We start from the raw sequence: 27,983 nt of genomic DNA, 5'->3' as shown, positions 1-27,983 counted from the left end.
ATCCTAGGCTATTCTTTCACTGTGCTCCTTTGTGTAGGGCCATACTGAGACAAATCATGTTGAATAATGTCTGTGAATGTAGAATCACGGGAACACAAATTCCGACCATGAACCTGCACACTGCCTGACAGAGGCACTTTAGAATTGTCAGTCATTTTATTGAGTCAATATGAACCAACAGATAAAGATAACAACTAATGGAGGCATCGATGGGCAGAACTTGTCAATCGGTACCGTCACAGACCAGTGTGACCATTTAACTACGCAAATAATACTACTGACATTTCATCTGCATTCACAAAACACAGCTCTTGCACTGAAAACACACAGTAGCGTTACACAAAGAGAAAGACTGTATAAAGGTTCAAAGCTCCAGAGTTTGAGCTTTTGATTGATAAAGGGTATCATTGAAAATGGAAAACACAGCAACCAAAATATATTTCTGAGCAAATCAAGGACAAAAAGGCATCACTAGTTCACAAGCTTTAAAATGGCGTATCAAGCAATTGAAACCATCACAGCCTATTTATTTCCTCAAAAGAATTGTTCACAAATGAAAAGAAGAGACGATGTTGTGAGGTAATTCTGCGTTTAAACTTTCAGGAAACAAAGAGAAAAGATCCTTGTTGGATACATTATGTAATTATTATTCAGCTTTTTGTGGCACGCATTTTGTCCTAAAGTGAACGTAGAGGAAACTAAACCAAAGGGGGTTTATTCTGAAATTATGAGTCTTTTATGTAGAACAATAAACTGTGATCTAGGCTAGCACCTAACTGTTTTGGCAAGCAAAAAGTACAAAGAGCAGTCCAAAAGAGATTTGAAGCACAGGAACACTTAAGGGGGATAGAAATAGAAATCCAAAGAGGTTGCGTATAATATAATGCATTTCAAAAATCAAGTTTCTGTACATTTTTCATTTGAAATATATCTCTATATATTTAGTGGGAAAGAAAGCAATAAAAACGAGTGCTATGTCACTTTCTGTAGAAAAAAAGGTGTAGCAAAAGACAATACAGATTAAAAACCACCCTTTAGAAATCACGTCAGTATTGTGGCTTAATAATAATCTACTGTAAATTCCAATGAGAGTGTTGAGTGTTTAACCCGCTAGAGAAACAGACCTACAGTAACATGTGCTCTGTGTGAAGTGGTGGTTACTGGTTACAAAGCATTGTAGTCCTGTGCAACAGGATGGGAGCAGGGTCAAGAGTTGAAAGTTCAAGGAATAACAGCTACGGTCAAGGTCCGATTGGTGATTGGTCATCCTGAGGGCTGGAGGAGACCAGTAGTAGTCCTGCTGGATCCATAGTGCCAAGCTCCAGAGACTCAGATTGCATCCTAAATGGCACACTTTTCCCTATATATCGCACTACTTTTGACCAGGTTCTTGCAAAAACTAGTGCACTACTATGTAGGGAATAGGGTACCATTTCTGACATAGATTCAAAAATCTCTGGGTGTGAACTCTAACTTCAAGTTAAACCAAACGCTCACCTAGTCTCCCACTGACGTCAATGCATGACTAAGTTAACATTTCACGTAAGTGGGAGTTAGGAATCACCCCTCAGATTGCTCCTGAGACTCACTATTTCCTACATAGTGCATTACTTCTGACCAGGCTCCAGCCAAAAACGTGTGGCCTACTATGCCTGCATTTACACAGGCAGCCCAATTCTGATCTTTCGTTCACTAATTGGTCTTTTGACCAATCAGAATAGCTCTGAAAAAGATCGGATGTGAAAAGATCTGATGTGGCTGGCCAATTAGTGAAAACACAGCCTCTTTAGGGAATAGGATGCCATTTCAGACGTAGCTGGTTACAGATCAAATGGCATAGTCCCCCTGTCCTACAGGGCTGAAGGCAGAGCTGCGTAACGTATCTAGGCTGTTGACCAGAATGAGGGTTCCGGTGAGGTGCTTCCAGCGCTTGGTTATGGGATTCTTCATCCGGTCCAGGCCCAGGTGCAGCTCCTGGATCACGTCCCGGTAGCTGTCCCCAATTTGGGCCGCCCAGGTCAGCAGGAAGTCATAGGCTGGCTTCCACATTGACTGTCAACATAGAATCAATCAATTGACTGTCATAGAACAAACGATCAATCAATAAATCCAATGTACTTATAAAACCCTTTAAGATCAACAGAGGGGACAGAGAATCATTCCAAATGCGCGTCTAAGGTCAAGTCTGACTGGCTGATATGAAAGAACACTGCACACAAGAACCAGATGGCAGGGTTAGCATTTTCTCACGTCCATTTTGATTACCGGTCTGAGGCAGCCAACACCAGTCAAACCCAGTAAATGTTACAGTACCTAGAAGTAATGGGCTGATAATCTCACCTCATTGTCCACCAGGCCGTTCTTGTCCCTGTGCGGAGCCTCGTATTGCTCCATCTGCTGCTTGTTTACCCGGGCCAGCTTCTCAGCCAGCTCCCTCCAGCGCGGGGCCACCTCCACGGCCGTGGTCAGCAGGACAAAGTCCATGATCAGCCTGGCCACCAGACCCTGGCAGTCCATCTTCAACAGGGCCTAGAAGAAAGGCCACACAAAGACCACTTGATTTACTAATTCAGGCTTTGAATTCCTGCTGGAGCATAAGTCGTCGACAACAGAAGACAACATTTAGCTACGACACAACAGTTCAAAAAACACACCCCAAAGATCAGCAATGACACACCATTGTGTCACATGGTGTTCACCATTAAAGGGGGTAAAGACATGACTCTCTAGACATAGTGAAAGGAGTGGGGAGGAACAGCATTAGGGGGCCAGGGTATTGTCTTGATACAATACATTTGCGTCTCTAACTATGGCTACACTGTCCCTCCCGACTCTCTATAAAGCCTGCTGTGTACTCTCGAGGGTGAATTAGAGCATGATTCACAAGAGCCTCTCTAGGTCTTACCACACAGACACACATACTGTATGTGTTGAACGAGAATAAAACCAGGAGGCCAGAGAAAATACACTAGTAATCCCCTCCTCTCTTCGCCAAAAACACCACAGACGAACAGGGGGTGAAAGAAACAGAGAGACAGTAAATCAAGTCTATCAGGATCCCACGAGGAGGTGGGCTGACACACAGCATGTCTGCACTGTGTAGGCTACAACCCAGGAGGGCTATATAATATCAAAGGATAATGGAAAGTACAACCCAATAAAAAACAATATGTTTTAATGTACAGGAACTCATGTTTTCAAGTCTGAGCCAACCAGTTAAGCCTGCCAATAAGAGGCCGCATATTTTTCACCACTATATCTTACAAAGCAGATAATACATAAACGTTTTTTCAACTTTAAAGTCTCTCTGGAGAGTTTGCCTGCGACTTGACAGGATCTACTGAGACAGGTACACTATCTATATTTTGCACAGTACTGTATCTAAACAGAAGAGCCAGCATTTGTTTGCTTTGCAGAAAGAGAATGAAGCATACTGGGAGCTGAGTGCCTGTTGCATCCCAAATGGCACCCTATTCCCTATATCGGTGTTTCTCAACTCCAGTCTTCCAGTACCCCCAACAGCATATATTTATGTTGTAGCCCCGGACAAACACACCTCATTCAACTCATTAGGGCTTGATGAATAGTTGAATCAGGTGTGCTCATCCAGGGTTATGTTGGGGTACTCGAGGACTGGAGTTGGGAAACACTGCCTTACATTTATTACATTTTTTATTTAACCTTTGTTTAACTAGGCAAGTCCCCTATGGGCCGTGGTCAAAAGTAGGGCACTAAATAGGGAATAGGGTGCTACTGGGACATATACACTGTCTTCAAAGCATTCCAGTACTCCTCCAGTCACCTCGGCCACCTGGCCTGACTCTGAACAGCAATGTTTTAATGAGCTGTCCTCTGTTCTGCACTGACTGCTGAATCAGAACTCACATTTCTGTCAAAGTTACTCAAATAGAACTGCAGCAAAACACCCTCCATCACCACCACCTGTCTGGCTACTGGGCCCGGCTTTTTCCGCCATCTGCCAACACTGGCAACTGAGTCAACTGTGAATGACACAGTGGGGAGTGACTCAGTTCAATCACAGACCTAATGCTGTGTCATTCACAACATCTGACACTGGTCCTGCAGGGCCAAGGAGTCAACATGGTAGCGTAGTCACTAGGGTGAGTCCCAAATGGCACCCTATACCATATATCAGGGGTATTCAACTCTTATCCTACGAGGTTCGAAGCCTACTGGTTTTCGGTTCTACCTGATAATGAATTGTACACACATGGTGTCCCAGATCTAAATCAGTTCCTGACTAGAGGGGAACAATGAATTTTTTTTGTGGAACTGGCTTCGAGGTCCAGAGTTGAGTTTGAGGGCCCTAATATAGTGTACTACTTTTGACCAGACCCTTATGGAGCACCCTTTGGAACACAACTCTAGTTACCATGTCACAGTTGTGCCATATAGCCTTCGACCAGCAGGAAGATTAGTTGAATCACTGTCTCTTTAAACCTCTTAACTCAACATCTATCTTCATAATCCTTCAATCACTTCCTGTCATGGAAAACTCAAACTAAATGACATGTCTTTTTCCCACACAGTGCTGATGAGTTGGGTAATTTATTCCATGGCAGCAGATAAACAATGCTTGAATGCTGCTTAAGTTATATCCCATAACATGAGTAAAACCAAAAACTTTGTGATAATATACTATGGTTCATGCAGAACTCTTTTATGAAACCAATAGCTAGTAATGTCATACTCCATTATCTTTATCTTCAGAGAGGTACTGTATAAAAAGGAATCCAGCTCTTTTGAATGACCTCCTGCACAGTTCACTGAGTGATCTCATTTATTTTTCAAACATTCCAGAGTTCAATGGAGCCTTATAAAAACTTCCAAATCCAAAAGGCCTTATGCCATTCACGTTTACCTCTCGTTTCAACTCTTAATCTAAACCTATGATAAAACTATGTAACTCGCTGACATTTTCTGAAGCGCATCCTATATGTGTGTGTGCGCCTGCGCACACGCACACTCAGACAGTTTCCCATTCGATCAGAAAGCCAGTGGTAAGCAGGCTGATGAAAATGAGGAAGCTGTAGTGACATCCTTCAAAATGTCTCTCTCTGTGTGTGTGTGTGTGTGTGTGTGTGTGTGTGTGTGTGTGTGTGTGTGGATTACTCCATCTCTTTGACTTGATCCACATGTCCACTGGGGGAAAGCCCTGACAGACATGACTGACATCTCAAATTTACCCTGTGCACCAGAGCTCTCAGAGGCAGTTATCTCTCTAAGCTCCATTCCAAATGAGCCTGTCTGGCTCTTCTCCCTGCATTTAAAAGGCAGGGAAATGAGCACGCACACACACACACACACACACACACACACACACACACACACACACACACACACACACACACACACACACACACACACACACACACACACACACACACAGTGTCCCTGAGACTAACAGCAGGGGAGAGGAGAGACAGGAGGGGGGAACACAGTAACAAGGACTCAACCTCCTCATTAAAGTCAACCAGGGACTTTATAGGTGAGGGAAAAGTTTCTACATCAGCAGTCTATAAACTTCTCTGTAGTTTGAAATAGCGAAAGCAGGCCGAACAGTGACTTTCAGTCATTTCATTTAATGGTGTGTACAGTACCTAGCATGATGGCAGTGGTGACTGAAATCATTGCCATATCTATTTGTCAAAAGTGTCTGTGCAAAGTCATTCTCAACTTGTAGTGTCTTACTACACACAAAATGTATTATATGTATTTATTGTTTAAATTTGTATTCATTTATCACAATTCATATTTAAAGATTGATTACATTTCATATTTACAGATTATTTTTAATTAAAATGGTCAAAAATATATAAAAAAATAGCTTCTTGGTAAAGAGCAATTTATGAAGCAATAATTTTGCTCGGACTGTCTGGGTGTGGCCTGAGTAAGGAGGGGAAAACAGAAAACTAGCTGTTAATGGCAGAGAGGTTTGGAGCTCCTTCCCACCAAAATAGGCTGAAATTTCAGGCGGGCTTTTCAAACTTTAACAATAAAAGGGCATTTTGGTCATTTTCACAATTTCACAGTATTATTCCAACCTGATAGTATGGATATGTACAGTTGAAGTCGGAAGTTTACATGCACTTAGGTTGGAGTCATTAAACCTCGTTTTTCAACCACTCCACACATTTCTTGTTAACAAACTATAGTTCTGGCAAGTCGGTTAGGACATCTACTTTGTGCATGACAAGTAATTTTTCCAACAATTGTTTACAGACAGATTATTTCACTTATCATTCACTGTATCACTATTCAAGTGGGCCAGAAGTTTACATACACTAAGTTGACTGTGCATTTAAACAGCTTGGGAAATTCTAAAATGTTATGTCATGGCTTTAGAAGCTTCTGATAGGCTAATTGACATCATTTGAGTCAATTGGAGGTGTACCTTTTTTACATTTTTTAAATATTTTTTTTAACCTTTATTTTACTAGGCAAGTCAGTTAAGAACAAATTCTTATTTTCAATGACGGCCTAGGAACAGTGGGTTAACTGCCTGTTCAGGGGCAGAACGACAGATTTGTACCTTGTCAGCTCGGGGATTCGAACTTGCAACCTGTGGATGTATTTCAAGGCCTACCTTCAAACTCAGTGCCTCTTTGCTTGACATAATGGGAAAATAAAAATAAATCAGCCAAGACCTCAGAAAAAATATTGTAGACCTCCACAAGTCTGGTTCATCCTTGGGAGCTATTTCCAAACGCCGGAAGGTACCACGTTCATCTGTACAAACAATAGTATGCAAGTATAAACACCATGGGACCACCTAGCCATCATACCGCCCAGGAAGGAGACTCATTCTGTCTCCTAGAGTTGAACGTGCTTTGGTGCGAAAAGTGCAAATCAATCCCAGAACAACAGCAAAGGACCTTGTGAAGACGCTGGAGGAAACAGGTACAAAAGTATCTATATGCACAGTAAAACGAGTCATACTGACATAACCTGAAAGGCCGCTCAGCAAGGAAGAAGCCGCTGCTCCAAAACCACCATAAAAAAAGCTCGTACTTTTTGGAGAAATGTCCTCTGGTCTGATGAAACAAAAATAGAACTGTTTGGCCATAATTACCATTGTTATGTTTGGAGGAAAAAGGGGGAGGCTTGCAAGCCGAAGTACACCATCCCAACCATGAGGCACGGGGGTGACAGCATCATGTTGTGGGGGTGCTTTGCTGCAGGAGGGACTGGTGCACTTCACAATATAGATGGCATCATGAGGTAGGAAAAGTATGTGGATATATTGAAGCAACATCTCAAGAAATCAGTCAGGAAGTTAAAGCTTGGTCACAAATGGGTCTTCCAAATGGACAATGACCCCAAGCATACTTCCAAAGTTGTGGCAAATGGCTTAAGGACAACAAAGTCAAGGTATTGGAGTGGCCATCACAAAGCCCTGACCTCAATCCTATAGACAATATGTGGGCAGAACTGAAAAAGCGTGTGCGAGCAAGGAGGCCTACAAACCTGACTCAGTTACACCAGCTCTGTCAGGAGGAATGGGCCAAAATGCACCCAACTTATTGTGGGAAGCTTGTGGAAGTCTACCTGAAACGTTTGACCCAAGTTAAACAATTTAAAGGCAATGCTACCAAATACTAATTGACTGTATGTAAACTTCTGACCCACTGGGAATGTGATGAAATAAATAAAAGCTGAAATAAATCTTTCTCTCTACTATTATTCTGACATTTCACATTCTTAAAATAAGGTGGTGATCCTAATTGACCTAAAACTGGCAATTTTTACAAGGATTAAATGTCAGGAATTGTGAAAAACTGAGTTTAAATGTATTTGGCTAAGGTGTATGTAAACTTCCGACTTCGACTGTATATAAAACACAGGGATATCATGTTTTTGACTATACTGGGTCTTTTATATGTGTACTGTGGTAATACAGGGATCATTTGTAAAAGAGATCCTTGTCTCAATACGACACCCCGTGTAAATAAAGGTTAAAGAAAGAAAGAATCTGGAGGTGTCTTTCTGCTACCCATAGAGATCCTCATGTGATATTCATTGATGAGAGAAAAGCAGTCCACTTGTATAGCCTAATGTCTAGCTACTCTGTGGAGTCTGCAGGTGTCTCTCTCTGTCTTTCTGGTTGGCCGTTGGGATCTATTTCAGTGATGAGCAGTGGGATGGCATTTCAATTGTCTACTACCTGAGCAACGCCATCCTTCACATTGAGAATTCTTAGCGGTGTCAGTTTGCGTTGGTCGCTCAACCCCCTCCCCCCTCCTGGCCTGCGATCTGGCCTGACCAATGTCTCCTTTCCTCTCCTCACATTTCAACTGACAAACACCTGTCAGACCATGCTAGCGACTCAGAAAAAAAGGGAAGGCAGGCTAGTAAATCCCATAGAGCACAGCGTTGTTTAGGCTCGACAGAGCTATGGATATGGTGGTCACACCTGTGAATGAACGCTTTGTGAGGAATTTGAATCATAGGCCACTTGGCTGATAAATTATCATCTTGGTTATCTTCTATTAAGAGACTTGTATATAATAATCAGCTGCACTATATATACAAAAGTATGTGGACACAATTTCATATTTGTGGATTCGGCTATTTCAGCCACACCCGTTGCTGACGGGTGTATAAAATTGAGCACACAGCCATGCAATCTCCATACACAAACATTGGCAGTAGAATGGCCCGTACTGAAGAGCTCAGTGACTTTCAAAGTGGCCCCGTCATAGGATATCACCTTTCCAACAAGTCAGTTTGTCAATTTTCTGCCCTGCTAGAGCTATCCTGGTCAACTGTAAATGCTGATATTGTGAAGTGGATAGGTCTAGGAGCAACAATGGCTCAGCCACGAAGAGGTAGGCCACACAAGCTCACAGAACAGGACCTCTGAGTGCTGAAGCGCATAGCGTGTAAAAATCATCTGTCCTCAGTTAAAACACTCACTACCGGGTTCCAAACTGCCTCTGGAACCAACGTCAGCAAGAGCTGTTCGTCGGGAGCTTCATGAAATGGGTTTCCATGGCTGAGCAGCCTTAAAGGGAAGGCCCTTTCCTGTTTCAGCATAGCAATGCCCCTGTGCACAAAGCGAAGTCCGCAGAAATGATTTGTTGAGATCGGTCTGGAAGAACTTGACCGGCCTGACCTCATTCTCATCGAACACTTTTGGGATGAATTGGAACGTTGAGTTCAAACATCAGTGCCCGACCTCAATAATGTTCTTGTGGCTGAATGGAAGCATGGAGTAGAGGCTGTTATAGCAACAAGGGGGGGGGGGGGGATCAACTCCATATTAATGCCCATGACTTTGGAATGAGATGTTTGACGAGCAGGTGTCCACATACCTTTGGTCATGTAGTGTATTTTTTGTTGTTGTGTTAATTCAGACAAGCATATGACCTAACCGTGGTTCTGTTCTGTCTAACAATGCCTACTAACTGAGCTTTAAAGCTTCTTAGTTTAGTTCTTGCACACACTTTTTGATTAACACTTTTAGTCCAGAGAAGTAATTACTACTGTGTGAGATTAAGGTCACCAAAAGGGCAAATTACTAAATTTGAGGAAAGGCCACAGAACCACAGAATGACCACAGAACAACAGAAAAACCACATAACTCTCACTAGACTCTCACCATAGACTCTCACTATAATGACATGATGTGCTGCAATATTGTCAAACCTTTGTACAACCATCTCCCCCACACAAACCTTTAAACAGATCTCGTATCTTAATTTGAGCCAGTTTCACACCGCAGATAAATAATCCTGTAGCAACAGGAAATGTGAATTCTTATGTGGAATATATTTAATGAAAGAAATGTATAGGGGTTGATACATTTTTCATTAGGGCAAATCAAGGAAATTACTAACTTTAGAAGCCTTTTTAAACCTCGACTACATTACACATTTTGCATTTCTTCTTGCGGTGCAGGAAAATTCCTGCAACAACAGGAGGATCAAAGTAAGACATGGCATCTGTAGACTACAACACAGCAATATCAATGGTCCTCAAGATCCTCCTCTAATGTACAGTATTTCAGGGATCAGTATGGACCAACAGCTGTGTCACATGTTATATCTGTTGTGTCTTGGCCTGATCAGGATAGGCAACAACACTCTTGTTTCTACAGTGGCTAGAAGGCTATCAGGACTGGCTGAAATGAAAAGATAAGACATGGATCTAATTCAAAGACCGCTTCCAGACCACCATTAGCAGAGTTGCCAACAACCAGATGCCTCCAGGTTTCAGGGATACAGCTAATTCAACCTAGCTTCCTATTCTACTGAAAACCGGATGTGGGAAATCCACTCATGTGTTTTCTTTTACGCTTGCTATGTTAGGTTACTCCCAGGCTAGTGGGCATATTAAACAGATCTGTGTGTCCACCATAAATAATGTGTGTGTGTGTGTGTGTGTGTGTGTGTGTGTGTGTGTGTGTGTGTGTGTGTGTGTGTGTGTGTGTGTGCAAGGGTGTGTGCGTGCGAGCGAGGGTGTGTGTGTGTGTGTGTGCTTGCGTGTCCATGCCGGGGGGCAAGTCCACTGAGCCAATTAAATGAGCCGTTGCACATGCCTTATCTTGTCCACTTGAGCAAACAAGCTATGTTCTGTTGTTGTCCTACATGTGATGAATACCATGAAGTGAACCCTAATTGATATGGTGATAAATGCTCATAAATATCATACGATTGACTGTATGACTAATCAATTTTGTGTGTGTGTGTGTGTGTGTGTGTGAGGAAGGGTAGTATGAGGGCTTTGGGCAAGGTTCATTGCTTTCTGGGACCAATCCATCGTCATCCCTTTGTCTACTCAGCTTATCATGCCTGATGGCAGAAAAATGGTTGCTTGTTTGAATTCTAGCCTGCCTTTGATCAGAATACCATTGAAAGGCATAGACAACTGTTATATTTCATGTCCAAATAAACTGATATATGCTAGCTCTTACTGATAAGATGTTTACAAAAGCAAGCATTGTGAAAAAGACATCAACCTCACTTTCACAGAGAGATCCAATTTCTCCACAGATCCAAATTCAAGCAACTGTTGCCTGTTTGAGATAGATGCAATGTGGGGTATAGTTACATTACCAAGCACTTCTGTCTAAAACTTAAAAAGGACAAGGGTGACTGGAGACTCTCTCGAGAGGGAGTGGGAGGCATGTTGAGTCAACACTTTCTGTCACAACAGCAACCCTGCCTGCTTTGTGGAGATTCTCTCAGGATATTGTCGTCTCTGTTTGTGTCTCAGTCTCGGAGTTGCACTGAAGGAGGTGAATTAGCTGTGTTTTTGTGCATTGTAAGTCACACCACACATATTCTCCCAACAAGTAGGCCTACTCTTAAGGCACCCTGAGGCGATAAGGACAACTGCTTACCACATGTGACTGAATAAGCTGAGTACAGTAACATATCAGCCCCCCATCTCACAGTACATCACAGCCCATTGCCTCTGACAGAATGGGAACACCATGTCAACATCTGCTACTGGTGGAAAATAGGAAATAAACACAGAAGCACTATACATTTCCAGGTGAAAGTGGAATTTGCTATTTTTTTTGCTTTTGATAAGGTTTCTGTATTGAACCATACATTTGAATAGCTTCTACAGCCTAAGAGGTACAATGTGCATGATGAGGGGTTTCCAAACACACACACACACACACGCACGCACGCACGCACGCACGCACGCACGCACGCACACACACACACACACACACACACACACACACAAACGTACTGTCATGAGTTCCTTCTGGAAGGTCTTTCTCTCCTTGATGTCCATGTTAGTGCAGTCCTCCTTGAGCTTCTCCAGAACCGACGCAACCTTCTCAGGCTCGTTGTCCGGTTCAGTCCGACAGAAATAAGACAAAGGTAAGTTCCCATATCCCAGCGCATCTGCAAAGGCCTTCCAGTTCCCTATATTCTCCATGAGTACCGTCCTCACAGAGGCGTAGATGTATGTGAGAAATTTGCAAGGCTTCAGAATCTCCTCCACTAGCACGGTAGTCGTGAGGTCCGGACCACAGAAATAAATAGGCTTGACTTTCCCCAAAACCAGAACATTTTTCGCGTGAACAAGACCGGTCTTTCCCTGATAATATCCAATATACCACTCTTTGGTCCACAGTTGTCCTCGTAGTTTGATTTTCTCCTCACTCAGCAAGGCGATCACGTCTCCCTTCTTGTATTCCAACAGGTATGTGCTCTTGTTTTGCCTGATCACAGTTTTGAGCAACTTGCCAAACTTCAGGTTGGTGATGCAGCGCTCCTGAAACTGTGGATATTTGGCAGTGATGGCCAGAGGTGACAGAAGAATCTTACCCACCACCTCTTTCTTCTTCAGGAACCTCCTTTGGCCGGAGTTCCGCGCTCCACTCTTTGGAGGCGGTTGCGGTGTTTGGACGCAGAACTGAGCCAGGATACAGTCCAGGCAATCTTTGACCTGGACCTGCAAGGTGAAGTCTGAGATGTCTTCAGGGTTGTTGGATGTGATCATGTAAATGAGTCGGCTAACCTTCCCCAGTTTGACCTGGAAGCCCCGAATAATCCGGGCTTGCTCATTAGCCTTGATCATATAGTTAGACATGTTGGAGTATAGACCAACCTGGAGGTCCTGGGGCCGTCCCAGAAAAAACTGATGCTTCCCCCACAGCGTGAGAGCCACTGGAGGGGCGGAGTGGGCCTGCTTCCCCACCTCACTCACCAGTAGGGTGTTAGGGGCACAGTCATGCCCAAATAGGGCCACGACCGTCTTGAAAGAAGGATGGATGTGCTTGGGCCCATAGACACCCAGGGTGACTTTCTTCAACACATTGTCCCATACAGTTGTATTAAGGTTGACGTGCTGGGCCTGCACCACTACCACCACGTACATACATGGCTCCAAGTTATCCAACTGGACTTGTACTGTGTCCTTGTATAGGTAGGCATGTGGGATGATTATATAGGGTCCCTCCTTGCAGTCACTCCGGACGCAGAGCACCTCGGCTACCTGACCGCTGTCTTTCTTCACCGTCACGGACACAGTCATCTCCAGAGTGATGAAGGACTTGGTATCCATGTTGGACAGTTTGATTTCCACCACTGGGCTGACCGTGGAGCAGTGGTCATTGTTCAGCTCCAGTGGAGGGTCCAGTAGGGCCTTCATGGAGATCTGCTGGGTGTCTTCAGGACCCACGTGTCCCTCAGGGACATGGACGCTGATCTGGGTGTCTGGAAGCTGAACGGCCCCTCCACGACTGTCTAGTTTACAGACAATGTTGGTCTCCACCGGCTGAGTCTGTCCCCAACCAGGGCTCTGCCCCAGAGAGTCCAGGTCATGGCAAGATCTGGCCAGCTTCCGATGGTTTAGCCACGCAGTCCTGAAATCCTCCCTGCTCTGAAACTGCTCTGGCGAGGGAGCCTTGAGGCCAGTGAAGAACCCAGAAGAAGGCAAAGGGGGGTTGGATTGTGTCTGTAGGACGGACAACTCTGATAAACTGTACGATCGCTTGCTCCTGAGGAATGGGTTATCCCTTCGCAGTGTCTGTAAAACATGTAGGTCCTGGTTGGGGCTGGTGGATGGCGTCATATCAAAGATGTTGCAGTTACTGAAGCCATTGATCATGGTGTTGCTGGAGGTAGAGTTAGGTACCGAGGGGGAGACTGACGATTCCAGGGAGTCAAAGACGAGCAGGTCCGTGGACCTTCCCCTCTCATTACAGTTCTGGTCCAGAGAACCACGTAGATGAGCACTGTTGATAAAGGGGTTGGTGGAGGAGGTATGGAGAGAGAAGGGGTTGCTGTTAAAATAAGGCGAATAAGGAGTGGTCTTAACGGACACCCCTGTCCACTCCCCTAGGAGATCCAGCTCCTTAGCCACTTCGTCTGTACACTCCCCTAGATTGTCTATCATGCCACTATCACTGAGCGACGAGTTTCTACAGTTGATGGGCTGGACGTATGCTGAGGGGATGTAGCCCATCTCTGTGTTGTTGTGGGCATACCACCACTCTCCACCCGACGTGTCCATCACATAAAGCCGGTCACCTTTGGAAAACTTTAACGTGGTAAAGCTAGACGGGCAGTAATCTTTGATGGCGACGACTTCACGAGCAGTTACGAGGGAGGCTGAATTGTCCAGCCGTAAGGCACTGGAAGAAGGCACTGGATGAAAAGAAAAGGAAGATCAGAAATTCACATAAACATTCTCAATTCATCCTCAATTTACATTTAAATCAGTATATCTTTAAATGCTGAATAACTGTCTGGTACATTAGTCAGTATTGAATCCTGACCTTTGACATCTGTGAGGCTAGCCTCAGAGAGCCCTTCGTTGAGGTCAATGAGCGTGCCCTCCGATTTGCAGCGAGGGAGAACATGGTTACTGTTGGTCCCTCTGATGATCCGGTGGGCCGCCATCTTGGTGTGAATTGCCCGAGTTGCAGTCGCACTACTACTCTTCCATTTCTCCAATTATGATATTCAGTCTTTGGCAGCTCTCCATTATATCTATACGAAAGGAAACAAAAATGAGAACATCTTCATTAGCTGTGACTGATCCATTCTTGTAAGAGCCATAAATGATCAAATCATCACAGTTTACAACATGGTTTGATTCAGTAAGAAGCGGGGACAGTCTTGGCTAAGGACTAAAATTAATGGGATTCCAGTAGATGCCAAATAATATCCAGTGAAGTGGATAAACATTATGAGCAGTGAACCCTGCCTTGGAACAGTTTATCATCTTATGACACTCATAATCCACTGTTCACAAACTGGTAGAATCAACATTATTTCAAAGTCATTTTGACTAAATTTCATTGAACCAATGTGGAATAGACGTTGAATTGACAACTGTGCCCAGTCGGTCTTCTGCTATTTTAACACCTTTCCAATTACTTTACAGTCATTGGTGTCCTCAATATGCCTGAATTGGCTAATTCTGAGTTCTGTATCTCAGTGTGCAGTTGAGGATGACAATTGCATATTTTCCATCTCATTCTGTTGCTTTGCGAAGCATAAATCCTCAGGGCGGGACACTGAATCACATGGAGGATAAACAGGAAATCATGGACCATTCCCTTCTTAAACCCTCTCAGATGTACAATATTCAGTAAAAACCTAAGTGCAGACTAGATACAGTGCCTTGCAAAAGTATTCACCCCCTTGGCATTTTTCCTATTTTGTTGCATTACAACCTGTAATTTAAATGGATTTTTATTTGGATTTCATGTAATGGACATACACAAAATAGTCAAAATTGGTGAAGTGAAATAACATTTTTTTTAAATAATATATATATATTTTTTAAATGGAAAAGTGGTGCGTGCATATGTATTCACTCCCTTTGCTATGAAGACCCTAAATAAGATCTGGTGCAACCAATTGCCTTTCGAAGTCCCATAATTAGTTAAAGAAAGTCCACCTGTGTGCACTCTATGTGTCACATGATCTGTCACCTGATCTCAGTATATATACACCTGTTCTGAAAGGCCCCAGAGTCTGCAACACCACTAAGCAAAGGGCATCACCAAGCAAGCGACACTATGAAGACCAAGGAGCTCTCCAAACAGGTCAGGGACAAAGTTGTGGAGAAGTACAGATCAGGTTTGGGTTATAAAAAAATATCTGAAACTTTGATCATTCCACAGAGCACCATTAAATCCATAATAAAAAGAATGGAATGAATATGGCAGCGCAAAAACCTGCCAAGAGAGGGCCGCCCACCAAAACTCACGGACCAGGCAAGGAGGGCATTAATCAGAGAGGCAATAAAGAGACCAAAAATAACCCTGAAGGAGCTGCAAAACTCCACAGCAGAGATTGTAGTATCTGTCCATAGGACCACTTTAAGCCGTACATTCCACAGAGCTGGGCTTTACGGAAGACTGCCAGAAAAAAATAAGCAAACATGTTTGGTGTTCGCCAAAAGAAATGTGGGAGACTCCCCAAACATATGGAAGAAGGTACTCTGGTCAGATGAGACTAAAATTGAGCTTTTTGGCCATCAAGGAAAACGCTATGTCTGGCGCAAACCCAACATCTCTCATCACCCCAGGAACACCATGTGGCAGTTTCCCATCGGCACGGAATGGGAAACTGGTCAGAATTGAAGGAATGATTAATGGTGCTAAATACATGGGAATTCTTGTGGGAAACCTGTTTCAGGCTTCCAGAGATTTGAGACTGGGACGGAGGTTCACCTTGCAGCAGGACAATGACCCTAAGCAAACTGCTAAAGCAACAATTAAGTTGATTAAGGGAAACATTGAAATCTCCTGGAATGACCTAGTCAAAGCCCAGACCTCAATCCAATTGAGAATATGTGGTATGACTTAAAGTTTGCTGTATACCAGTGGAACCCATCCAACTTGAAGGAGCTGGAGCAGTTTTGCCTTGAAGAATGGGCAAAAATCCCAGTGGCTAGATGTGCCAAGCTTATAGAGACATACCACAAGAGACTTGCAGCTGTAATTGCTGCAAAAGGTGGCTCTACAAAGTATTGCCTTTGGGGGAGTGAATAGCTATGCAGGTTTTCAGTTTTTCTGTCTTATTTCTTGTTTGTTTCACAATAAAAAAATATTTTGCATCTTCAAAGTGGTAGGCAGGTTGTGTAAATCAAATGATACAACCCCCCCAAAAATATATTTTAATACCAGGGTGTAAGGCAACAAAATAGGAAAAATGCCAAGGAGGTGATTACTTTCGCAAGCCACTGTAGGTCAGATAGCTTCCTTCCTTGACATAGCTATTGTCTTGACAAGAATTTGGACATGACTTTGTGTAATTTGACTTGATTTCACATGTAACATTTCAAATGTATGTAATGTGTATAGTGCAAGCAACTATCGCACAGCTGAGTACCATGTCACACAGCCTCCTCGACTTACAACAAACTAGCTCAAAGACCTCGCTCATGATTTCACATTTAGCTAATCCATAATTCAAAACACACTGTCAGTCGATGTCAGGAGGAGAGTACTTTTATATGAGTGAGACCATATTCTTGATTCCAGCATTTTCTCTCACACAGGAAGCAGGAGGGGGTAGCGAGCTACACTACACCTCAATGCAGTGAACCATACAGACCTGGCCTAAAAGCTAAAAGGTTTTGTTCAGAGACACTAAAGTCCCCCAGAGATGTCAGGGAGAGATTTCACACCCACTCTCAATCCTTGAGGAAAATATGTGGCTCAATGTAACCTGTTCGTTTCTCCTTCCGCGTGCCAGGGAGCTAGCTAGGCTCGGGGGACAGTGACAGTCCATCGATGTGAGGATCAATAAAGCTCGACTGACAAACAGACTGTCATTCACTTCGACGCTACAGCGGGGTCAGATTGCTGTCGATGTTCTGCACACCAAGCTAAATAGCAGATCCTTTTCTGAGATGAATCCACAGATACCACAGCCAGACGTGATGAATTGGAAACGGAAGCCACTTCTCCTTGTCACTGAGTCTCTCTAGATGCTATCAATCTTCAATTCAGTTCATGCAGCATAATCCAACCTTTCCCAATCAGGCTAATTACGTTGTCAAACGTAAGGATGTTAATCACGATGTAAAATGTAATAAAATGTCCAAATTATTTATGAGACTCAAGAGTTTTCCCTTCAATACATCCCGAAAGGCCACATTTCCGTCAATACATTCTGAAAGGCCTCATCTAATCTAGACGACAAAGTGGAAAGGGTATATTGTTTCAGCAAACCGTTCCTTAAACACACGCGAGGGAGCTGAGACTTTAACACGCTTAATTAACTCCACAGCCATATTCTCTAATCCCCGATTGACTTTCTACTTTAATTACTTATTTTCCAAGTATGTTCTCATAGATTGTCTTTCCCTCGTTTTTATAGCAATATCATTAAGCGTATGCCTACCGCTTTTGGCTCCTAGAAATATCTGTGGTCATTATAGGAATGAGAAGCCTGTCAAAAAGACGCAGTCTATGTAAAAAACAACCATTCATGGCAGGCCCTCTCAATAACAGTTACAGGACGCACAATTTCAACTGATGTGTAACAACTGTTTATAACTCATCTATAAACTAACATGAACAGTTTCTAAACTATTTATAACCTTGTTTAGTATTTTTTTTTGCATATCTTCACCTTAATGTAAAGTGTTATCTGATTTTCTTACACTATGTTGACTGATTCATGCCAATGTCATCATTCTGTCCTGCTTCACTGACAAGCTAATTACTTTGTCAAAAGCAAGGCTGTTCAACCCCATACAAAAAGAGTAGCAAAATACATTAATTATTTTACGAGACTCTTAGACGATGTGAATGATGAGTCTGTAGGTTCCTTTAATTTGAGACCACAGAAAGATAATTGTTGAAGTAAATCAAAACTGGGTTTAGTTCCTAGCCGAGGGATGAGAGTATACTGCAGTAAAACAGTAAGGACTTATACTTCATTCAACATAGACCATTAGACCTTAGTCAGCATAGACCTATTGTTCTAATGTTATAACCAACAGTACTATATTATTGGTGTCCACTTTGGTGTAGAGAAGATCTCTGCACAAGAAGACATGGGTATGGTAGTCAACCGCTAAATCATTTGAATGCATTAGCATTAGTTCATTAATGAATTGGTGTTAAAGCCTCCATTATATCCCTGGAAACAACTAACAAGAGAACTATAGGAGCCTGATATTGAAGTCATGCCGTAGGCGAGGGAAGGATAAATTAGCTCTTAAAGAAAGCAGCCTTCCAGGAAGCTCAAACGTTGATTATTAAATTAATTTCCAACACAGTGACACAACATCATAATTGAGCTAAAGTTATTTCTCAGCTAATGGAACTAAGTGGAGCTTTCTGACACTAATGGGCTTCAGACTGTTTCACTGTGTGTGTGTGTGTGTGTGTGTGTGTGTGTGTGTGTGTGTGTGTGTGTGTGTGTGTGTGTGTGTGTGTGTGTGAGAGAGAGAACATGTGTGTGTATGCAGGCTGTAATAGCTAAGGCTAGGCCTATATCTCACGAGAATACATTAAATAAATAGAAATGAATTCTTCCCTAACTCATTTAGTGCCTCTGCATTTAATGTCTCTCCTCATAACAGAGGTGCTCGGGTGTTTTATCAAAAGGATTAGTAAGCAAGGTACTTGTGTTTAGCCCAACCATTAATTATGAAGTGGAAAGTTGGAAAACGATGTTATTTTTCAGCCTTAGCTTAGCTAGCTCTACACCCCCTGATGGAAAAAGGCTTCCAGCATTACCAAAACCACCAGATGAACAAAACCAATTTTGGAGGTACATTTGTTCCAATATTTTGAGATGTGTATGGTTGATAGCCCAATATTCTCCTCCTGTCGGGTATGTGACTTCTAAAATTGATGTGAACCACAATGTGTGTGTATGCTCTCGTGTTTGTGTATGCTTCGTGTGTGTGGAAATGGCCCACACTATGATTGATCACATACTCTCATTGCCCTTGTTCCTCCATATTTGAGTCCAGTCCTCTGGCACAGCCAGGCCTCGTTAATATGATGCCAGCCTCTGAACGGGAGCAGGGTTAAAAGAGAGGTTGACTGGTGAGTGACCCAGCCAGCATGACAGAGACTGAAACCTCATCATTATACTGTACTAGAGGTCGACCGATTATGATTTTTCAACACCGATGCCGCTTATTGGAGGACCAAAAAAGCCGATACCGATTAGTCTGCAACTTTTTAAAATGTATTTATTTATTTGTAATAATGACAATTACAACAATACTGAATGAACACTTTTAGTTTAACTTAATATAATACATCAATAAAATCAATTTAGCCTCAAATAAATAATCAAACATGTTCAATTTGGTTTAAATAATGCAAAAACGAAGTGTTGGAGAAGAAAGTAAAAATGCAATAAGTGCCATGTAAAAAAGCTAACGTTTAAGTTCCTTGCTAGGAACATGAGAACATATGAAAGCTGGTGGTTCCTTTTAACATGAGTCTTCAATATTCCCAGGTAAGAAGTTTTAGGTTGTAGTTATTATAGGAATTATAGGACTATTTCTCTTTATACCATTTGTATTTCATATACCTTTGACTATTGGATGTTCTTATAGGCACTTTAGTATTGCCAGTGTAACAGTATAGCTTCCGTCCCTCTCCTCGCCCCTACATGGGCTCGAACCAGGATCACATCGACAACAGCTACCCTCGAAGCATCGTTACCCATCGCTCCACAAAAGCCGCGGCCCTTGCAGAGCAAGGGGAACAAATACTTCAAGGTCTCAGAGCAAGTGACATTACCGATTGAAACGCTATTAGCACGCATCCCGCTAACTAGCTCAGGAGTTGATAGGCTTGAAGTCATAAACAGCTCAACGTTTGAAGCACAGCGAAGAGCTGCTGGCGAACACACAAAAGTGCTGTTTGATTTAATGCTTACGAGCCTGTTGCTGCCTACCACCGCTCAGTCAGACTGCTCTATCAAATATCAAATCATATACTTAATTATAACATAATAACACACAGAAATATGAGCCTTAAGGTCATTAATATGGTCAAATCTGTAAACTATCATTTCGAAAACAAAACGTTTATTCTTTCAGTGAAATACGGAACCGTTCCGTATTTTATCTAACGGGTGGCATCCATAAGTCTAAATATTCCTGTTACATTGCACAACCTTCAATGTTATGTCATAATTACGTCCAATTCTAGCAAATTAGTTCGCAATGAGCCAGTCGGCCCAAACTGTTGCATATACCCTGACTCTGTGTGAAATGAACGCAAGAGAAGTGACACAATTTCCTCTGTTTAATATTGCCTGCTAACCTGGATTTCTTTTAACTAAATATGCAGATTTAATCAAATATAGTTCTGTGTATTGATTTTAAGAAAGGCATTGATGTTTATGGTTAGGTACATTCGTGCAACGATTGTGTTTTTTTCGCAAATGCGCTTTTGTTAAATCATCCCCCGTTTGGCGAAGTTGGCTGTTTTTGTTAGGAATAAATAGTCTTCACACAGTTCGCAACGAGCCAGGTGGCCCAAACTGCTGAATATACCCTGACTCTGTTGCACAGAACGCAAGAGAAGTGACACAATTTCCCTAGTTGAAAGAAGTTCATGTTAGCAGGCAATATTAACTAAATATGCAGGTTTAAAAATATATACTTATATATTATATTGATTTTAAGAAAGGTGTTGATGTTTATGGTTAGGTACACATTGGTGCAACGACAGTGCTTTTTTTGCGAATGCGCATGTTAAATCACCCGTTTGGCGAAGTAGGCTGTGAATCAATGATAAATTAACAGGCACGGCATCGATTATATGTAACGCAGGACAAGCTAGATAAACTAGTAATATCATCAACCATGTGTAGTTAACTAGTGATTATGTTAAGATTGATTGTTTTTTATAAGATAAGTTTAATGCTAGCTAAGGCCTTACCTTGGCTCCTTGCTGCACTCGCATAGCAGGTTGTCAACCTGCCACGCAGTCTCCTCGTGGAGTGCAATGTAATCGGCCACAATCGGTGTCCAGAAATGCCGATTACCGATTGTTATGAAAACTTGAAATTGGCCCTAATTAATCGGCCTTTTCCGATTAATCGGTCAACTTCTATACTGTACTGCACCAGACAAGCTAGCAGAGAAGGGAGACAAGCTTCCTAGGAAACTCCAATGCGACAGTAACGGGTAACCATCTCCCTCCATTATATTCCACTCTGTGTACCAAACATTGAAAATCATGTACAGTAGACATTGTCTTGACAATTGTGTCCCCTATCGTTCACCTAAAACAGGTAAATATCTGGGATTTGATTTATGTTTTGAGATGCGTATTTAGAGTTTATTTGGCTATAGCTTGGTAAACTAATAATTTGTGATGGGGGATTAACTCTATGCAGTTACATATGGGGATATTATTTATATCGTGTGGTATTGTTTGGACAATTTTTGCGCTAGTTGGCTGTACCGGTCCTGCACCAAAGAATATTTCATTCATAGCTTGTTCTCCATCTTCTTTTTAAACAGGAAGACCATTTGTTTCCAGCACTTTTATTGCCATGACAGATGAAAACTTGTTTTCTCATGTCTCTCTCTTGTCCCTCTGCAGCAGACATATGTTTGGAACATCGAATCACAATTATGGAATTGAATCACAATACATATAGAATCGCTATACATATCTTGTCAGCACAAAAGTATCGTGCTAATATCATATTGTGAGGTCCCAAGCCTCTCCCATCCCTAATAATACAAATATATACTGGTCCTGTTTCACACATGTACAAGTGTGTATTATACACATGTAAAAATGGAAATGTGCATATCTCAACTCCCCCTGAAATTGGGGTCACAGCCAGGGTCAGCCATTATCAACAGCGCCACTGAAGAAATTAGGATTAGGTGCATTGCTCAAGGGCACGTCAACAGATTTTTCACCTTGGGCATTCAAAATAGCTATCTTTCAGTTACCAGCCAAACGCTCTAACCGCTAGGCTACCTGCAGCCATTAATGGGGAGGCTGGATTGAGGCTTTTGAGGACTGTGACACCGTTTGCTCTTCACAGCTCTGAGATGGCAGGAGAGAGAGTGAAGAGGAGAAGAGGAAGATCATTTGAATGTTAAAATCACCTTTATTGGGAGGTCAAACTCCCTCCCGACTGTTCCAATTGATTTATTTTTACGTGCTAGGATATTTTGTCATACCATGTCCCTGAGAGTATTAAAGGAGACCTGACCAAGGCCCCTTTCACCCTCTCATATAGGAACCCCAGTTTATGTATTTTGTCTTGCAAAATTCTGTCCAGACCAGGGTCATTCTGTGTGAGCAGTTTTAGCTCAATAGAGTTTATATCCTGCTCAAGTGCTCTCAGTTCCTGTTTACATACACACGTAAGGGTAAATCAACGAGGGTCTATGCGCTATATGGAAAATAACAACCGACGTGGAAGGTATTTTCCACGATGTGCTAGGGAGTTGCATTATTTTCCAAGGAATGCTAAAAATGTGTTAATGTGCAGGTACAAATGTATTCGACATCCACTGAAATAGCTAGCAAGTTTACCAGATAGCTGCAGTATTTGTTTTGGTAACGAAACAAATAGACTTGCTAGTTTTGCTAACCCAACTACCTTGCTAACATGGAAATCAAATTAAACAATGCCACTTTTGCTTTCAAAAGCAGCGTAAACATAGAACATTTAAAAATGAACTATAGCCATTGAATTCTCCCGTTATGACATACAGTGTGTTACAGGGAAATAATGCACTCTCTAGAATGCTCTTGCCTTCAAGCCAATCAGAAACAAGTATCCAACACTGCCATGGTATAAAGAGATATATACAGTGCATTCGGAAGTATTCAGACCACTTGACTCCCCCCCCCCCCAAAAAAAAAATTACGTTACAGCCTTATTCTAAAATGAATTTCATTTAAAAAAAATCCTCATCAATCTACACAAAATAAATATAAAATAATATAAAGACAAAGTGAAAATAGCTTTTTAGACATTTTAGCAAATGTATTAGAAACAAACAAGTATTCAGACCCTTTTCTACGAGACTCGAAATTCAGGTGCATCCTGTTTCTATTGATCATCCTTGAGATGTTTCTCCAACTTGATTGGAGTCCACCTGTGGTAAATTCAATTGATTAAACATGATTTGGAAAAGCCCACACCTGTCTATAAAAGGTCCCACAGTTGACAGTGCATGTCAGAGCAAAAACCAAGCCAAGAGGTTGAAGGAATTGTCCGTAGAGCTTTGAGACAGGATTGTGTCGAGGCACATATCTGGAGAAGGGTACCAAAACATTTCTGCAGCAATGAAGGTCCCCAAGAACACAGTGGCCTCCATGATTCTTAAATGGAAGAAGAGCTGGCCGCACAGCCAAACTGAGAAATCTGGGGAGAAGGGCCTTGGTCAGTCTGACAGAGCTCCAGAGTTCCTCTGTGGAGATGGAAGAACCTTCCAGAAGGACAACCATCTCTACAGCACTCCACCAATCAGGCCATTATGGTAGAGTGGCCAGACAGAAGCCACTCCTTAGTAAAAGGTATGACAGCCCGACTGGGAGACCAGTCAGGATCGAGGGAAAGATGAACGGCGCAAAGTACAGAGAGATCCTTGATGAAAATCTGCTCCAGAGAGCTTAGGACATCAGACTGGAGTGAAAGTTCACCTTCCAACAGGACAACGACCCTAAGCACGTGCCAAGACAACACCAGAGTGGCTTCGGTACAAGTCTCTGAATGTCCTCGAGTGGCTCAGCCAGAGCCAGGACTTGAACGCAATCGAACATCTCTGGCCAGACGTGAAATTAGCTGTGCAGTGACACTCCACATCCAACTTGACAGAGATTGAGAGGATCTGCAGAGAAGAATGGGAGAAACTTCCCAAATACAGGTGTGCCAAGCTTTTCACGTCATACTCAAGAAGACTCAAGGCTGTAATCGCTGCCAAAGGTGTTTCAGCAAAGTACTAAGTAAAGGATCTGAATACTTATGTAAATGTGATATTTCAGTTTATATTTTTTATACTTTTGCAAAAATGTCTAAAAACGTGTTTTTGCTATGTCATTATGAGAAAATGTGCGTAGAGTGAGGAGAACAAATAAATATTTAATCCATTTTAGAATAAGGCTGTGACGTAACAAAATGTGGAAAAAGTCAATGGGTCTGAATACTTTCCAAATGCACTGTACTGTTGTCAAAAGACACATATTTGGGCTTTTCTCCAACCATTGTCTTAAAGGCCCATAGCAGTCAAAAATAACGACATATGTCCACACTATGAGGTTAGAATAATACTGTGAAATTGTGAAAATGCCCTTTTAGTGTAAGAGTTTCTATCTGACCATTTTATTTTAAACAATCACAGTAAGGTACTTAATTGTTACCCAGAAATGATTTGATATTGAGATTTAAAAAAGGCTGCATCTGACCTTTAATGTCTCAATGTGACAAAATGCTAATCTGTAAAACCCATAGGAGTAATGGCACACTGCATAATTCTACCACTGTAGTGGTCAGATACATACAGCATGGCTAACCTTGCTACACTGACCTTACCATCACTGTCCATGTGTACTGCCTAACTTTTGTGTGTTTTGACCCTCCACACATCAGACAGCTTAAACTCAGTTAGTAGACTAGACAGACAGGTGACTGACTGTAGGTTATGGCTCCTCCTCACCAGTGTGAACAACAGTGAAATCCACAGTACAGTTCCAGTCCCCTCCCAAAAGTATACACCCCTCCTATCCTGGTCACACTGTCGTGAAGTTTCCTTTATTTGATCAAATACAGCAATATGCCCTGTACCGGTAGAAAAACGATATTAAGCTTTTTCTGTCTTACTTCTGAAACCAAAGCCCTCTTTTTCCTATGCCCCCCCCACATTAATTAAGAAGAGGACGAGAAGAAGAGAAGAAAACAGGAAGGAAGAGATGCAGTAGAGGAGAGAAGAAGAGAGGAGGACAAGATGAGAGCAAGACAAGAGGAGATGCTTCTCTGATGGGAAACAGACCAACTACAGGCAGGTCTCCGGTCTACTACAGTACAGCACCTCTCAGCCCACATTCCTGCTGTATCTTAGAATCCCCCAAACCCTCTGGTTTAAATCATCTCAGCCAGGAAATGAAATGGTGTCTGATGTCACACAGCGAGGCGGCAGAGCTAAGCTGCATTCAACAGCCTTGAATAAAGTCATGAGAGTCATGTAAGGTGCAGTTACTATGTTATTGTGATCATTTCTTTTTTTCACCCGTCACAGGTTTAACAACATAGATTCTGGAACGTTTGAAATCATGGGGTACAAGATATTTCCTTTACTGAATCATAACTGTGCTTGGGAAGGACCGGCCTATGACAGAGTCTGATACATTCATTCGAGTCAAAGGCCCACAATGTTGAGTGACAACAGTAAAGGGTAGGCGTGAGGGGCATGTCAAATGTGAGTGAGAGCTGCATGTTCTCCAACACGTCCTGAGCCTTTGGTTTGTGTCCCAAACGACACCCTATTCCCTATAAAGTGCACCGTCAAAAGTAGTGCACTGTATAGGGGATAGGGTGCTATTTGGGATGCACCCTGGTGGATAAGGTCATTTGATAAGCCTAAAATCCCCTCACTACCCAGGCAGGCAGCTACCCACGCCCCCGTCTCAGTCCCAAGCCCTGATCCACTTCTAATGCAGTCTGAGAGAAAGGCAATAAGGGCCTCCCAATACCAACAACAATGCTGTTCTGCTGCCACACACACAACACACACACACAAACACACACACACACACAATAACATACAATAACACACACATACACTATGAATATGTAATTACCAAAATAATACTGAGGATAAATGGTCTGGCTTCAAAATCATTTTGGGAAAAAAATTGTATCAAATTTGAAAGACTCCAATAGCGTAACCCTTTTCCTCAGTCAAATGACTAGTGTTACTCATATTTTTCAGAATTCCATAATTAATAAACAGACTTTTTTTAAACACCCGGAAATCTGTCCGTTTTGTTATATTTCCGTCTTCTGTGATGTATATAAAGTGTAATATTGGGATGCAAACTATAACCATGTGTGTGAGGTGTATACTTTTGTTTCAAAGTAGATTTGTTTAAGACTACCAAGAATGACTCTTTGTGACTCTGATTTAGCCCACTGCAGTAAAAGGTTCATGAATGTTACAACATGGAAAATCGCATCGTTCATTACTTTCTATTTCTCCTTGAATTGAATGTGTGATATTTAGGCGCATATCCCTTCATTATGACAACAGACATGATATATGATTTGCTAATAAAGAATGGAGGAAGAGGAGAATAGGTAACAAGAGAAAGAAGAGTATGATGATGATGGTTTCTATAGTTCTATATTTTTATGCTATGTTATAGTATAAAGGTGATGTTGATTTTCTTATTTCAATTATTTAACTAGGCGAGTCAGTTAATAACAAATTCTTATTTACAGTGACGGCCTACCCCGTCAAAACTTAAAATGAGCCAATTGTGCAACTACCCTATGGGAGTTAGCCAGTTGCGATACAGCCTGGAATCGAACCAGGGTCTGTAGCGACGCCTCTAGCACTGAGATTCAGTTCCTTAGACCGCTGCGCCACTCGGCGTGATGCTGCTGGTGAAAATGTATTATTTGGCAACACTGCAAACATTACAGGGAACCCCATACTGTTTCATAGCAACAGCTCTTGTGGTAGTAGGCTACACATGGTCAACGGTGTGGTATGAAGTGTCAGTTACCGCTATTTGCTACATTCAACAAAGAGAGTTTCATAAAAGACTATTCAGGGGCATAGTGAATACTTTTAAATTCATTGCTCATTAATACAACCATTTATACATTATGTAACGGATACGACAAGTTAAGGCATGACTTCAGAAAGTATTGGAAACCCAATACGATGACTTGGGTGCTTCATCATTTAATCGGTTGGTTATCATAAATAGGCCTACTGTATCTTGACATCTCTCTCGTTTAACGAAATGTAAAATAGTTTAGAAGCTTGACATACCTTACCAGGGTTTGTAAACACTAAATCAAAATGTTGAACACCTAATCAAAATGTTGACCGGGTTCCAAAACGTATCGGAAACTTCGGAAAAGGGCTCCGGACGTTGCTCTTTTACAGCTCCCTTAGATGAGTGCTCGTTCTGTAAAAAGCGCTCTGCTCTAAGAGATTGGTGACGTCATCAATGAGGGGAGGAGACTGGAAACGGAGGCTAAACGAATGAATCAACATTTAATTGTACAGCCTCAGTCTGTAATGACGATGATTAGAGCTATAAATACGTTACAATGTTATGTTCAATGTCATCATTGATCCTAATATCGTTAATGCTGTGTAATTGTTTTTGTGTATCAACTTTATAAAAACTCATTGTTCCTATGAGGCTACAAGAGAGAAGACAGAGATAGAGATAGAGGCTAATATAATTTTCTCTTTGGAATCTTGTGTGGTTTTGGTGGTTGATAATCCCTATTAATTTCAATTCATTTATAGGGATTCGGCGGTAGATTTGTGTACCTTTTAGT

At 42.1% G+C, this 27,983-nt stretch overlaps 1 protein-coding gene across 1 annotated transcript; it reads right to left on the bottom strand.

Moving 5' to 3' along the window:
- Positions 1–137: 137 nt before the first annotated feature.
- Positions 138–27,578, bottom strand: LOC115129649 (SH3 domain-binding protein 4-A-like). Its single transcript, XM_029660249.2, has 5 exons — positions 27,463–27,578; positions 14,267–14,480; positions 11,728–14,135; positions 2,341–2,529; positions 138–2,052 (listed from the first exon to the last, which is right to left on the bottom strand). The coding sequence occupies exons 2-5, from the start codon at positions 14,388–14,390 to the stop codon at positions 1,828–1,830; spliced, it is 2,946 nt and encodes a 981-aa protein (XP_029516109.1). The 5' UTR covers positions 14,391–14,480; positions 27,463–27,578; the 3' UTR covers positions 138–1,827.
- Between the last annotated feature and the right edge of the window lie 405 nt (positions 27,579–27,983).

Source organism: Oncorhynchus nerka, linkage group LG2 (genome assembly GCF_034236695.1).
Source record: "Oncorhynchus nerka isolate Pitt River linkage group LG2, Oner_Uvic_2.0, whole genome shotgun sequence".
Taxonomy (NCBI): Eukaryota; Metazoa; Chordata; class Actinopteri; order Salmoniformes; family Salmonidae; genus Oncorhynchus; species Oncorhynchus nerka.
Note: the sequence above shows the minus strand (reverse complement) of the source record. Positions and strands in the feature narration are given on the sequence as shown.

Bases quoted from the DNA above. Each gene is read 5' to 3' on its own strand.
- LOC115129649 (XM_029660249.2), bottom strand. From the start codon at position 14,390: ATGGCGGCCCACCGGATCATCAGAGGGACCAACAGTAACCATGTTCTC. The intron at 14,136-14,266 runs GTCAGGATTCAA...CTTTTCATCCAG, and splicing joins TAGCCTCACAGATGTCAAAG to TGCCTTCTTCCAGTGCCTTA. The intron at 2,053-2,340 runs GTGAGATTATCA...CTATGTTGACAG, and splicing joins ACGGCCTGGTGGACAATGAG to TCAATGTGGAAGCCAGCCTA.